The following is a 15469-nucleotide window of genomic DNA, read 5'->3' on the forward strand; positions in this document are numbered from 1 at the left end:
TTTAATCTCCTGCAGTGATTTGTCAGTTTTCCTTAACATCTCCCTGGCATATTACAGCCATTCTTCAACTTCGCTTCACAGGGCTGCGTTTCTGTCTTAACTCACTCAGTTCTCCGAGCAAGGAATGAATTGCAATTTAGTTACTGTATGGTAAGGTTTATAAGCTGACGTGCCTATTTACTTGGATTGGGATCAGTACCAGTTGTGGATTTAAAGACTGGGAAAACCTGGGTGTAATTCAGGCTGCCGTATCTTTTATGCTTTAGTGTAAGCAGTTGTTGCGCAGCTGTTCGGTTAATGTTCTTGTTTCTATTGATTTGTGCTACTTGTGTGTTTCTGTTTTACGTTGATAATTTGTTGGTAATTTTTTTTTTGTTTCTGCTTGGAATGTCTAAAATAGCTCAGCTAACCAAAGAGATGATGTGACTTTTTATTTTATTTTTTATTTTTTTTCCTCTCTTTCCAGATGGGCTTTCTGGCAGAGACCAGCCAGTAGAGCTGTTGAATCCACCTAGAGTGAACCACATGCCTAGCTCTGGTAAGAAGAAACTTTTATTAAACATTGCTCCTATTCTGGGAATGCCGTAAAGTATTCTGCAGTTCTATATTGCAAGTGGGAGAGCAAAATGCAAATGTGAAATGCTGGAACAAAGTGTGTTAGAACTTGCACACATCTACTTTCCCAGGCTGGGCGAGTGGGATTTGGGAGTGGAGAAGAGGATGGAGCACAGCAGCCTTAGGAGTCTTAAATAGCTCAGCCCTTACTAGGCAGGGGGCTAAGGAGAGCCTAACCTGCTTGGAGCTGCTTGTTTTTCCTTAGAAAAGAGAGGGTAGCAGAACAAAGCAGCACCTTATGAGTCTTTCCACAGCCTTAAAAGGAGCACTGCGAGGCAAAGTAGGTTTTTGAGTTGCTGCTCCCATTAAGGAGAAATCTCCTTGTGTTGAAATGAGGAGCCAAACACAAGCTGATCAAAGCGTATCACGCTGGGCTCTGGGCTGTTTGCTTTTCTTCCCTATTCTAATGATCCTGCTACAGTATCTCTTGGGTCTTATCCTTCTGGTATGAAGCAAGCACAGCAGCCACAGCGTTCATCCTGGTGGACTGCTCCTCGTGGAGCTGTGAGGGATCTTATGGCTCATAATTGCAGCACTTCAAGTGATGGAAACCAAAGTTTTGGTCACAATACATGAAATGCTATGGAAAGCAATCTGTTGCTGTCTTTTATGTTTCCCCCTTCTCTCTTCCAAAAGTATTTTGTTTCCAGGTGCAAACAGATAGAGATATTTATACTAGGGATGATTTGGTATATGAAGCATTATCTACTTTCCAGGTAGAAGCTCGAGTTTGCCAAAAACCCAACTTTCCCTTCTCTGCTGCCTTCCAAAATGCCTTTAGGTCCTTTTATATTAAGGAAGAGATCTTGCAGAAGATCTAAGCGCTTCTGGTAATGCAAGTTGGAAAAATGTAAATGAAGCTTATTCAAAACAACTTCAGTAGATTGGGGGGGGGCGGGGGGGGGGAATGGGCTGTGACCTAACCTAGATTTTTGTGGACTTAAATGCATATCTGGGGAAGGAAACTTTTAAGGAGGTAGAGCTATTGTGTTGGAAAAAAAGGAAGAGATCCTCGTTTACCAGGTACAAGTGTTTGGCTTTGGATTCTGAGAAACCTCTCTTCCCTCCGTGTGTTCCAAAAGTTGTTTGTCAGGTAAGGGAGGTTATATTCTCCTAACCCTAAGAGAGAGTCTCATTTTAAGAATACAGTGGTAACATAGGTAAACGTAAAGGTTTTGTATCCATGTGCTAGATTGAATTTTGTGGCTCTGCACAAGAGGAGTCACAGTCCTCTTTTCTGTCAGTAGATCAATGGCCAGTATTGTGAATGGGATGGGTTTTAGTCTCTTTTTTTTTTTTTTTCCAATTGATTTCCTTGTTGCTTATGTTTAATGTTTCCTTTTGAGATACTACAGGACAAAGGCTGATGCTCGTTAACAGCTTGGGTTGGTGGAGTTCAGTATGCTCTGACTATTTTTCCCCAGATGAAGGGAGGCTTTTTTTAAGGTGTTATGGACTCGTACAGGATTTATGGAATTCTTACTGTTTGGATTCCATTTTGAGTATTTTTAATAGCTTACCTGTATGCCTACTGAAAAAAGAAATAGCTAGCCATCACTGGGGTGCTGTGCTCATGCTAAGTGGGTGGGATGTGACATAGGCAGCAACGTCTCTCTGTCAAATGACTTCTGCCAGCATCTGAGCCGTGGGAATTCCTGTCTCATGCTGGAAAGCTCAGGCAGGTCATGCGTGTAATGGGCGAAGGGTAGGACTGACTGGGAATGAAAATGTGACCTTATGCAAGAAGCAGCATTGGCTCTGGACAGTGGTCACCCAGGTACTTTTCACTGAAGACCCTATAATTATTCAGTTTCTGCTAAATTTTGGAGAAATCTTTTCAGCCTTGCAGTGTGTACACAGGCTGGAAATGTCTATCTTATATGTTGATTTGCAGAACGATAGTTAAAACCTGGAAGCACAGTGCTTGGCAAAAAGTAAAAAGATGTTTCGGCATGTTTGTAAATGCAAGCAAGTATTGTTGATCTTGGAAGTGGCTTATTGGCTGGCTTTCAAGTGTGGTGCCTGCCTATACCTATGTATCCCGATGGGTTTTTAAAATTACTGTTAAAAGTTGCTGTCAGCTTGACAGAGTTACCCACCTGGGCAAACCATTGTCCCGTCTGGTTTTTATCATTATTACCTTTAGGAGTTTGCTGCAGATCCTTCCGAGAGAAGAAAGGAGAAGTAATACCAAGTATTGCTCTGGAAAAAACAAGTTACGTGTGGGTTTGTGGGTTGTTGTTCCAAGTCTCAGGCATGGCTGAAATAATGGTGTTGAAAAACAGCTTAAGGAAAAAAGTGCTTAATTGTGTCCTGGGATATTCCATTTAAAACCTTATCGCATCCTGGTTATGGTAAAGTGACTGATTTGTAGCCCTCGTGATGAATAAACTTGAGCGGACGATGAGCCTTTATCCCCAGAACTACATTTCTAGTTAAGATAAAGTCATTGCGGTGTACTTGTAGGAAACCAGAATGTTTCCTCTTCACCATGAATCAAATGAAGGAGAAGTTTGATCCTTGTTAGTTGTTCTTCTCTGATGTGAGGGGATGAGAAAGGGATGTACAATACCTAGGTCCTAAACATGCTCTGTTCTGTGGAAGCATCTCAAGTACAAAATCAAAATGTTTAGAGCATTTTTATGAAACTGTTTTAGGAGTGAATTGGGTTGAGTAGAATGGAGTTCAGTCATTGGCAAGATGTGTTTTTAGGAAAATGATTTCTCTCTCTGCTTTTTGCATAAATTAAGGATAAATTTAAGGAGGGGAAACATTTTCTCTTTTCAAAAATGTATCGCCCATAATTGGTGCTTCTGCATTTTAGTTGCTTGTAAAAGTAAAACAAGACAAAACCCCCACAACCCACATCTTGCACAGGAATATAATAATCTGTTTGATAATACTGCTTTCTCTTTTTCTGGCTCCAGAATATTGCTGCATCTTTGGCCTGGAGGAGGAAGGGACGATATTGCTTTTCCTTAACTTTTACTTGCTGAATTCAGAGATCTTCAGAGCAAGGACTACACAGATTATTTTTACTTATTGTTACATGGAAAACCTCATGATGATTAAGGGGCCAAGTTTAGCAGGAGAGAAAGCTTCTCAGATACGTGGGCACAGAGGTGGCCACTGCCTGGTTTTGATGGGTGGCAGTGGACCGCTTGCAGAAAGGTGAAGGAATTGTCCTGCAAGTTATCATACTGGTTTTAAGTACTTTTTGTGTTTTATAGTATTTTACTACTTTTTAGCAGTGAACTTAGCTGCAGTCTGCATAAGGGGACTGATTCATATGCAAGGAGGGAGGGACAGAGCTCTCTTGTCTTCTTACTTTTTCTTCCTATGCTTTTAAACCAAGCAATGCTATGCCTTTTCCACAGTGCGAAGCTGGGCGGCCAGTCTAAAAGACCTCGATTGTATAAATATCTAGATATGTTGTACATAATCCTCTTAAAAACATCACTTGTGTACTGTTGAAACCATCCTTGAGATTTATCAAATAGATCTTCATTAAGCATGCTTTGTAGAATGAGTTTTCTTTTTTTATAAGGCTGTGTTTACAGTACTTTGGATAACTACCTTCTGTAAGTCTTTTCAGTTTTTCTTGTTGGTATAAACATTATAGTTGCTCATTTTGTTACAATAAGATCTTAAGCAATGCTTTAGTATTGGAAATGTGAAAACAGCTCGATATCTGTGATACATAAGTGAAATGCTAGAATTAAGTAAGATGGAAGCTAGTCCCTTTTAAACTTAAAAGCTTTGCTTTAAGTAATAAAACTGCAGATTGGGATTAACAGTCTCAGCTGACCAGCTGTGTTTCCCCAATATGCTAGTCATGGCCTAATGTGAAGTTCTAGGGATATCTGTGTACAGTTCAATTACTGAATTAGGAAAGAAATTCCCTTTCCCATAGCATTTCCATTGGCTTTTCAGGGATCTGTTCCCAAGGTGTGATAAAAATTGCTGTGATTGAGTGCAGCTGACAAATAGTTTGCATTGGGACGTATCCATTGCAGAATACAAATATATGGAGAGGTTGAAGAAAAGATGCTGGGCTTCTTTCTTGCCCCTAAAGTGAAGACCTCTCTCTGGCCGCTGTTGCAGATCAGATGGAAAGCTGCTGCATGCCTTCTTGAGGTTGTTCTCCATCTGTCATCTGCAAACCACTGGTGGTCTGTGAGGCTATCGTGCACGTTAGAGAAGTGATCAGTGGTGGTTTTCTGATGACTTTTTGAGGGTTGACAGTATTCTGTAAAAGTGGGTTAAAGCGTGGAGGTTGGCCACTGCTGAGCAGTTTCTGTAAGAGCGACAGGGGCTTGACTGGGGATGTCCTAATGATGGTGATGAGCAGACTGCATCTTCTACATGAGGCTGCTCGAAATGGCTCGTCTGCATGTGGCTGTGCCCCTGCTCTCCATCCAGGCCACTGCCGCTGGCCACACTGACCTCCTGCTGCTGCCTTTACCGCGATGCTGCTGCTCAGCCCGCGGGACAGCTCTTCCAGCACAGTACTGGGGCTCTTCTGGATCTGACACTGGCAAGAGCAAGGGCAGCATGGCAGGGGCAGCCAGAGGATTACGCATGAGATTTCAGCTCCCTGCTTTTTCTTCTTCCTGGATCTAATTATCCAGTCTCACTTCCACATTCATTTGAAAAAAAAAATGTTGATGTATGTATGAATAAATGGTTTGAAAGAGCCTTTGGACTAATATTGTTGCATGATTTTACAGGCTTTTGAAATTGGAGATTAATCCCTGTCTCTAAGAGGAAGGAGTGTGTCTAGTTGGTCTAACAGAGCTCAACACCATGCCTTTGTTAATTTATCCCTTCAAAGGAAGGGGATGCCTTCTTGCTGCACTGTGTTTTCAGATACTTGCCTGCTTTCTATAGTGTGTCTGCTTCAAAAGCTTCTTCAGAAACGTACCAAATCAGCGTGGCATAGTGCGGCTTTGAAGCAGGTTCAGATTGCTGGCTGGTCAGCTAGGATTTGGGGATCCCAACAGGTTCATGCCTCCGCAGACAGGAGCCCATTTGTCCTTGTTCACAGTGGGACGTGTTAGTATGGGAGTAGCATATGGTTTTTATCATGCCCCAGAAGTGTAGCTCACGTACAGAAAGGCTAGTCCTTTAATGTTAAAAATATCCTGATCTATTCTTTGTGAAGGTGGGGCGGGGGGGAGGAGGGGAGAACCCACCCAAATTATCATTAAAAGTGAGTTCTTGAGAAATCATTTTAATGTCACAACCATACACTAAGCAGATTAAATTGTTGTTTGCTTATTATCCTATTGTTAGCTTATTTAAAAGCTGCAGCTATTTTTGTCAGGCTTAGTGTATTAATTTTGGCACCATTTAGATGCTCTAGCATAAGATAGCAGAGAAACTGCAGGTTAGTGTAGCTTAGATAGAGCCTTGATAGTTAAAATCAAGTTAACCTTGTATTTACTGCAACAGGTATTATTTCGAACCCTAAGATAGAGGTACAGAATGTAGCCCGTGCAATGACAATAAAAGTGTTTTACCAGCTGGAGGTACTAGTAAAGCTCACCTTCCTTAACCCGTTGCTCAGCAAGGAAAGCCTTGCATAACGCTTCAGCCAGCTCCCAGATTTCCACAGATGATTTGCTGTATTATTGTGCTTTTATAAAAAGCCCTTTGCAGCATATCCAGAATGTGGTCAGCAAATTTGGGGTTATTTATGCAGGACAGGGGAGGGAATTGCCACATCTAGAGACTCTTGGCGGCTCCCTGCAGAGTAGCAGGGAAGTTCAAGCTTCAGGACCTCATTGCTGGGCTAATATTGCACCCAAACTCATGTTTTGTCGGTCATAATCATAGCATAATTTAATGACTCTCTAACTCTCCGTCAGCACATGCCTGTTGCAGGGTTGCATGCATGTGTAGGGATGTAAGCAAGAGGGATGAGCTTTTTGGCCAGCCTGGTGAGGCACCATCTCTTGCCTGAACTTCAGCATCTGTGTCCTGCAAGGAATTAAACCATTTCTCTTCCTGAGTTGGGTTTGCTGGAGCAGGAACCGCTTTGTTGTCTGCCCAGAATGTGGATGTCCTGATCCTGTGGGATGGGAACAGCAGGACCCTGCAGCTCCTAATCTCTTGTTTTGTTGTGTTTTGTCTCAGAAAAAGTATTTAGCTGTCACCTCCTTTCTTACCCACAAGGAAATGGTTATTAAACGGAGGAGGTGGGATGAATTATTAACGACTTGTTCCTCTTTTAAAAGCTGAAAGCAGCATTTAAATCTTAAGCACTTGAATACAGAGCTGTTTTCTTAGATGAAAGGTAACTGGCAGGAAAATTTGCTTTACTGCAAGACCCAACTTGCTATTTTTCTTTATTCTTCCCTCACCTTGTTTAGTTTATTAATTCATACTGATCAACTACAGATTTCACTGGATTTGCTTAGTCCTGACTGTTTGCAAAGTCTTATTTTCAAAAATAGTAATTCTCACCGGTTCCTTACCAAAGGAAAGGTTGTTTCGTGGGTTTGCTTTTATATAAAAGCAGGTGATGGAGGGAAGAGCCTTTGTATGCATGATGGTATTTACATTAAACTTTCTGACTTCTTAGGGAAGGAAGAGATGGCATGATACTAGCAGACATTTAAAGGCTCCCTTGAATTGTTAATCAGTAATCTGTTCCCATTGCCTCTGGCTCTTCTAAAAATAACAGTACCATGCAATGAATGAAAAGCGATAAATATTTCATGGGAAGTTGATCATGGATTGAGGCGTTTCTCAGTAAAAAAATTCTGCATGTCTCAGATGCGATCTTTCAGTGACTGTGCCGTGTCCTGTTTGCCATGTGTGTTTCCGCTCTGGGTGTTTTGCCTGGATCTGCAACCCTAAAGAGGTAATCAAGATGAAATTTTTGTTGTGTTGATTTTTATTTTATTTCATTTTTAATTCCCTCGCTTTTTCAGGATAACACTTGTCCTATGGCTGGAGTGGTCTGACACACCCTGTACTCGACTCTTCTTTTCCATCAGCTTCTCCTGACACCTCCTAGATGGATGTGAGTGTTAGCTGGAGGACGAGGGTGGAGGAGTTGCTGTGAGGACTGTTTCGTTAGCAGTGTGTTTGCTTTGGTCTGCGTTCCCTTTTTATTGGTGTGCTCTGTACTACGGAGCTCCCCAGAGTGCTTTATGCCAAAATTAACTCGGGGCAGTTTATTGCTGAAGGGGAAATAGATGCCATAGGTGTGTGCTCAGCAGTGACCTGCATTCCTAGGATTTTAGGAATTCCTCTTCTGACACAAGATGCATTTAGCAAGATTCTAGAGGCTCTTCCCCAGCATATATTGATTTTCAGGGCTGTATTTGGCTCTGCTTTGTCTTCGGGCAGTGGAGGGAATATCAGCTGAATGGCTTGTGCAATGATGCCTAAAATATTGTAGCAGTCTGCAGATGCTGACCTGGAGAATTGTCGTTGGTTGATCAAATAGACCTTTCCTCTCCCTTTTTGTTGCTTTTCACTCCCAGTCCCTTCCCCTGCCCCGAAAAAACCTGCTCCAAACCCAGAAATGATTAGGGCTGAGACATAATTCACTAAGTATACAAATAAAAATTATAACTAAGCTACTTCAAGCCGAAAAGCCCTAGTAACACTGATGTGCAGAGTTAATGTGAGAGCGCTGCCAATGTGTAAGGCTTTAACTTTGTTTTGACTTCTTAAGTGTGTAGGCCTTGAAAGATGGGACGTTGCCTTCAACAAATAGGGTCTTTTGAGAGCTGGATTGCAATGTGAGCACTTCAGCTCTACTGGCTTGGTTTCCTTCTGTGTGCCCATGCTTTCCTAAATCACAGACTCTCCAGGCTCCTCAAAGAGTACCGGGCAGGGATGTCCTCCTCTGTCCTCACCTAATTCCTCTTGCCACCAAGCAGATGTGAAATCAGAATTTTCTGTGCCTCAGATGCAGTAGTAAGTTCATTCACACTAATGCCATCTCGTTTAAGTTTATGGTTGGTGCTGGCTTGGCAATTGCCCCTTGAACGGCTTGATTCGAGGTCTACCTTAAGCTGGTGTTTCCTCTAACTTGAAACAAGTGCTTATGATTAAATATCTGCTCCTTTGGCTTAACTAATATCTTGTGATTTAAACCACTCAATCATTACTACTTTTCCATCTGTTTTTCATTCAAGAAATTGTGTCATATTGGATGATTCATTCATATTTGATTAGAGATTTCATTATAAGCTGGTCTTAAGTTTTTGTGATCTAATAAAAGGCTTTGGAATCATTGACTTGGAACTGTAATTGTAATATACAGAATAAACGTACTGCACATTTTAATGATACTTTGCTAGGTGTTTTTTAAGCTGTTATAGTTCTTGCTAGTGAATTGTGTAAGGTGAATTTGTTTAAAAGTTTCTAACAAAATTCAGCGACTGACCTTTTCCATCGGAGAGAGGAACTCTTCACAAGCTATAGTAGCATTTCTCCAGGTTGTATGGGAGACCAAACCATGGGTGAAATTTAGGTCAAAGCTTGCTTTCCTTAACCCGTTTGTAGTCCTGCTCATAAGCAGTCATGCTGTAATGATATTAATGGAGGTCTTGAAGAACCTGAGTTGTCAGGGTACTATGTGCATTGGTTAAGTGGCATTTGGAAGGCTTTTATTTTCACTAAGGACAGTGATCTGCCACCTGTATGCAAATTGTTTCTCAGATTAAATAAATGAATACAAAATTTTTTCGAATTCTTCTAAAAATAGATTAAACTGTTACAATAAGGTATTTTAAAAAAAGTCTTGATGGGGGACTACTTTTTATCCTCTATTTTTTGCTATTCCAAAACTGTCTTAAGCACTCAAATTCAGTTGTATATATTTTGTGCTTTAAATATTTTAGGAAACTGTTTTATTAGAGAAATATCAGACCAAGTTATTTTCTGCTGTACTTTTCTTAATGTTTGATGCCTGTATAATATATTAGAAAAGGAATATATAATGCGAAGCTAGTCAAAGTGTTCTATCTACTTGATAATGTACCTGTGAAGGAAGCATATCCATGTTCTGATTGAATGATTTCCATTAAGTTTTGCTGGGTAGACTGCATTCCTGCGGTCGGCGAAAGAAAAACCGGTCATGAATGAAATTAGCAGTTTTAGTTTGTTCATACATTTTGGGGGGAGGATGGGGGAGGATGGACAGACTCAAAAAAAGTTTCGAGGTAGGTATTTTTGAGTTCATTTTTCACTTGTAAAATAATTGCACCTCATCAGTATCATTCTTGGTAAGCCAGATGCTGTCATAAATGCTGCCAAAAGCTTTCATTGAAATCTTATGCTGGAGGATTAATTTAAACTTGCTGTTTTGACTGTGTTAGGGTAACTAGACAAGCACCTTGTTCAGTGATAGTGCTTTCGTGTGACTGCTGGAGCCGGGTTGTGGTTTCATGGCAAATGTGTCAACAGGATCCTGAGACAGTAGCTGCAGGAGTTGTCAACTGAACAGAGCAAGGAACTAATGATGGTGCAGCTATTTTGGTCCTGAAGGTAAATGAACATTGTTGAGAGCAACTGGATGATCTGCATCTGACACAAGCTTCTTATCTGGGAGTGGGCAAATGACATGACATACAGAAGTCTTTCCTTGCACATCTGGCTGGAGATCAGGCCTGGTCTCCAGATGTGCCAGTGGTCACACGGATGAAGAAGGGTTTCCAGCTGATGCACAGATGTTTGGGAGGTAGGATGGTATGGTATGATTTTCACCATCAATCCTATCCCTTGCAAACCCCGCTTTGGAAACGGGTGGGTTTAGTGAGGTTCCCTTGTATAATGGCAACCTCGAGGCTTGGCCCATAATGTCCGCATTGCAGCTGGGCTTGTTTGAACAGCACTTTGTGGCATGTGTGCTGGAAAAGGCATCCAGGTCTTTTTCTGAAGGAACATGAGAGTTCCTCATCTGACTTAGAAGATACCTGTGATTCATCCCAGCGGCTCATTGCTCTGGAATGAGGAGGCTCTGCTGCCAACTTACTGTGTGACCTTTGTCTCTGCCTTCCCCTAAAATCAGGTAGTAACTGTATTTGCCTGTCCGCGCAGTGGTGTGTTGTAGTGGCCACCTGCACAATACCTGCTGCTGATAGTAGGAAACTGAAATGAATTTGGTAAAAATCAGGTCCTAGTAGTGTGCAGGTGATAGCCTGATCCCTTGATGACCCCAAGGTACAGGAGGTATTAGCAGATGTCATTCTGCTTTCCATCCATGAAAACTCAGTATCCTGATCAGAAGTGTGAAGCTTAAATTGTTGGTTGTCTGAGAAAATAAGTTATTCCTTATTAAGGAATTCCTTAATTATTATTCCTTATTAAGCCTCACAGTAGAATCAGGGTTTCTATGCAGTAAATATAAGGGCATTTCCCTTTTTTTGCTTTAATATAATACAGATTCTGTTAAACTTATATTTTGACTAATTCCTTGCACATTTGTATTTGTATGCACCTACAGAATGAGTTCCTATTAAGCAAATAATGTATCGTGGGAGTGAATGAGTTGGATAGAGGAAAAAAAGAATTTACAGGAAATAATACAGCTTCTGAAATGTTGGAAATGCCAGAAAGCAGAATTACCAGAACTGAAAAAAACGCCCTTGTATGGGGATGAAAGCCACAACAGTGTTTACATGATGTATAGAATATCTTCAACGCAAATTTTTACCAGGTCAACCACCGGTAGCTAGCATTTACTTTTTGTGGAGTTTCCAATAAGCTGCCCTATTTGTAGCTCACTGCAAGGAGAACACAGTGTCACTTGGGTCGAGATAAGGGTCAGTGATGGAGAAGCGTTATCTTGCCTGCGCGCAGGGTCAGCAAGGCAGGGTCCAGCCTTGCTCCCTCTTACCACAAAATGCAGTGTAGCGGCTGCAAGTCGTGAAGCTTCCTCAGGCACATGCAAGCCTTGCCTTTGGGGAAGAGGGGGTGGGTAGCAGGATCCATGTGGTGCGCTGTCTCAACACCCAAGGGGACCTGGATGCTCCAGGTGAGGGAACATCTGGATCATACAGGCATTAAGAGGTGCATCGGGGAATGCTGTATAGCGACACTTGACCAGAGGAGACTCTACTATGACTGAGCAGCTCTGGGTCAGTGTGTTTCAGCCTGTCCTGACCTGGCTGCCTGCACCCATGAACAGGCTTCTCCCAGCTATTGCCAAGGGCTCAGCCCAGATCAAGAGGTAGCTCCACAGCAAAGGGCTGCTGACCCTAGACCATGACTTGTCCCAGCATAAGCCCCACCTGGAGCTGCTCGTGCTCCGTCTGTCCTGCTGCACCCTGTACTGGTTTCCCACCATGCAAGTCCACAGCTGTGATGTTCCTCTGCTGCAAGCATGGATGTGCGTGTTCAGTGGTAGTCTCAGGAGCCCGCAGCAGCAACACTTGGTGCACCTCTTGTGCAGGCAATGTCTGTTTGGTCCCTGGAGCTTAGTCTTGGGCATCGGATATTAGAGGAGTGGATGTCCCTTGTGCATGCTGCTCTTCAGTGCAGTTCAGGCTTTTCAATGAAACACGTGAAAGCCAAGTGTTGCAAGTCTTACCTGCTTGATCATGCTTTGCTCTCTGTATTGATGACGAATGTTTATAATACAGAGCTGCTTTTTTAAATTTTGGTGTGCAGTTGCAAAGAAAATATTCCTTAATTCTCTTGGTCACCAGTGATGTTCTTTTTCCCTTTTGACCTTGCTAAGCCATGACACCTGAAAGTGAAGGCACTGGATTTTATTCTATTTTGTGTGCCATTGTCATAGTTTTTAAAGCTCATAATTTTTAAAGTGATACTTTTCTCTCACTCTTTAGGAATACAGAGAAGAATGACTGAATTGTAATAGAAACCCTCAGAAATTTAGATGCAAAATTGTTAGCACAAGTATCATTATGGCCCTTTTTTAATTTGCAAGATGTCTTTTACTGGTGCGAAAGAGGTTGATTGCAGAGCAGGACCCTTTCAGATATGCTGATATTGTAGGGCTTGCAGGACAGGGGACTGTGGAAGCAGGGTGCTGCTTTAGTCTTGTTCCAAGCAGAGATCTCCTTTTAGAAGGAGACAATATATTGTCATCACATAACACAACTTTTGCTCGCCAGGTCTTGTATCACGCCGAACAAATTATTACTTCTGCTAATCTCTAAGTGGTAGGCAGAGTTGAAGGCATTTGCCCAGAGAGTGTTGGGACTCCAATGCCTGAGATACAGATCTTGCCAGCCAGCACGTGGGGTTTTATTCCTCCATTTCTGAAATCATTCTCTGATGAGCAGTGGGTTTTTCTGTTTGTTTTCTGTTAGTGAAAGGTAGTGATTTGAGGTCTCAGGATCAGCAGTAGGCTTGTGAAGGTGTTTGTGATGCACTGAGAGGGAAAAGCGAGCAAAACTAATTCTTGCCCTTCCGACAGTAAGCCAAGGAGCTGGCGTGCTTTTCATTTAAATTGGAAGTTTCTTAAGATGGTATTAGACCTGCCCCATCTGTCTCAGCCCAGGTTAGATGATGAGGGATTTTGCTTAACTGAGCAGTAAAGTTCTGCTGATAAAACCCAGCTTGGAGAGCGACACTAATTCCCTTCACATAATATGCTGTAGCACTCAAACATGTTACCCTCTCAAATGCGGCATGCTTCGGTCCTGGGGTCCAGGACTGTGTTGATTTGATACCTCCAAATATTAAAAAAAGATTATGATTAAACAAATGGCAAATATCTAAAGCATCAGAGAAACATCCCCTTCTCAATGGGATTGTGTGTGCTTGTGTACCTGAAACACAGCCTGAGCTGGAATCACTTCCTACCTCTGAATACACAAGAATAAAAAAAACTACTTCAGGGATCCTGCTCTTAATTACATGAACTTGCTTAAAATATTTATTTGAGCAGACTTTATTACTGTATTTTTGGGTGAAAGGTATCATTATAGACGCTGAACAGGACTGGCCATGCTGCGTAGTGGCAGCCACAGGGCATTCCCGCGTGGGAGCAGAGGTGTGGAGCTGGGGAGAAACGACCAACTCTGTCCCTGAAACTCAAACAGATTGTGGTGTTTAGGTTTCCACTCCACTGGAAGTGTGTATGTGAGGACATTTAGCCTCACAAATCATGTTTTGGATTTTAAAGCCAGCTAAGATGTTCCAGAGAGAATGGCTCCTCTTCTGCCTTTCCTATCTGTAGGTCTCTAAGATCTAAAAAGCAGCCAGTTTTTCCTGGTGGCAAACATGTTGTGCTGGCAAACTGCAAGTGGAGCATTAGTAAAAAAATACCCCCAAACCCACGTGTATATAGATTGAAAAAATAAAATGTCTTTCACATTAAGTGTAAATCCCTGTTACAGGGTTTTACCATGTCTTGAAGCAGTGCTAAACAAAATTTAGATCCCTGTCCTCCCTCCTTGGCTGTGTTCTCAGGCTCAGGAGTTAAAAGCCCATAGGAACTGGGGGGTTATAAGATAATGCTGTGAAGGAGCCAGAAGGAAAGGCTGGAGGGGAAGAGGACTGAGTCAGGGCTGGGTCAGATGTATCTTGGTCCAAACACAAACCAAGAGAAGCCAGAGAATCATCTGTCTTGTATGAAGTGGATGATACACAGTAAAGACGACTTTCCACCTTGGCCCAAGCTGCTGGAGTGGCAGAGCCCCAAAACTGTTTCCAGGTGATATTACAGAAAAAAAAGGGCTGGGTTTGATATGTCTGAACTTTAATTGAGTTTGAATTAACATAACTAACCCTTCATGACAGGGCCTTTACGTGTAGTACTTTGGAGCAGTCAGCACTGTATAAGAAAAAAAACCCACCTCATTTCTGGATACTTAGTATGTGCATCTTGCACTTTAGACCCATAAGCGGGGGGGGGTGGGGTGGGTGGGAAGTACTTTAAAGGCCTGAAGCTGCTCTGTTGTGACAGGTTAATGAAGATGAATAATTTCCACCTGCAGCTGATCCAGAGAGTGGATCCTGAGGATTGTAGCTAGAATGCTTTGTTTCTCTTCAGGTACTTAAATGTAATTACATTTAAACCAAGAATTACCCGCACTCTCACTAGTAATGTATTTTCTCCTGAAGAGTGCTGTGGAAAGCAGCAGAGGGCTTCCCCCATAGCTTGTGTACCTTAAAGCCAGGTGACCACTTGGTCGCTGAGGCTTGCTGGGAGGTCTGGTGGGGAGCTTTACTTTGTGGTGTACCTGTGTTGCCTTGGAAATTTTTAAACTACATAAGGACATACTCATTATGGGCTCAGTAAAGGTGATTGTGAATTTAGGTTGAATGGGAAGTTTTCACTTCAGCTGCTTGAACTTTTTTTTTGGTGTGGTATAAAGTGTGGACTGTGACTGCCAGCAGCATTGTTAATGGTGCTTTGTGTGGGGGTAAAAAGTTTGATGCAAAAGGAGTTTGGTTCCCAAATTATTCCTTCCTTACATTTCTTCTAATGTGTTGTCTCTACTCCAGGGCACTCTGTGCAAGAAAATCGTGTCTCTGCAACTGATGTTCATCTCCACAGTGTGGTGGTAGTGTGTAGGCTGTGTTGGGGGGGATATACATCTGTTACAATTATTTTCGACTAACAGAAAAGCCTGTTGGTAGTAGGATTGAAGATGTTGCACTGCTGTCCGAAGTAAAGAGAAAGAAGATGGTGAAATCTTACTAAATCTGCTGGGATTTGGGAAGAAGTTTCATTTTGGGCAGGGCTGGAAGTGACCAGGCTGTCAGTAGCCGTGTGTCCTGACTCTCCTTCTCATGACCAAGCTGCTGCTGCTGTGCTTACCATCATTCTCCCTCTGGATGGCCACCAAGTTTGGGGGACAAGAGCCCATGGGAGGGAGTTAAACTGGGTCCCTCTGAAATGGAAATACAGTGGTTT

The 15469-nt window shown here is 42.3% G+C and overlaps 1 protein-coding gene across 8 annotated transcripts in view; it reads left to right on the forward strand.

The window, feature by feature from the left end:
• HDAC4 (histone deacetylase 4) overlaps positions 1–15469 on the forward strand; it is a 265136-nt gene that overhangs the window by 101736 nt on the left and 147931 nt on the right. For all 8 annotated transcript variants that reach the window (XM_052791434.1, XM_052791431.1, XM_052791428.1 and 5 more), the window contains one exon: positions 467–538. In XM_052791434.1, coding sequence (XP_052647394.1) covers positions 467–538 — 72 coding nt within the window. The remainder of the gene's footprint in view (positions 1–466; positions 539–15469) is intronic.

The sequence above is a fragment of the Harpia harpyja genome, chromosome 7 (assembly GCF_026419915.1).
Source record: "Harpia harpyja isolate bHarHar1 chromosome 7, bHarHar1 primary haplotype, whole genome shotgun sequence".
NCBI classification, from domain to species: Eukaryota; Metazoa; Chordata; class Aves; order Accipitriformes; family Accipitridae; genus Harpia; species Harpia harpyja.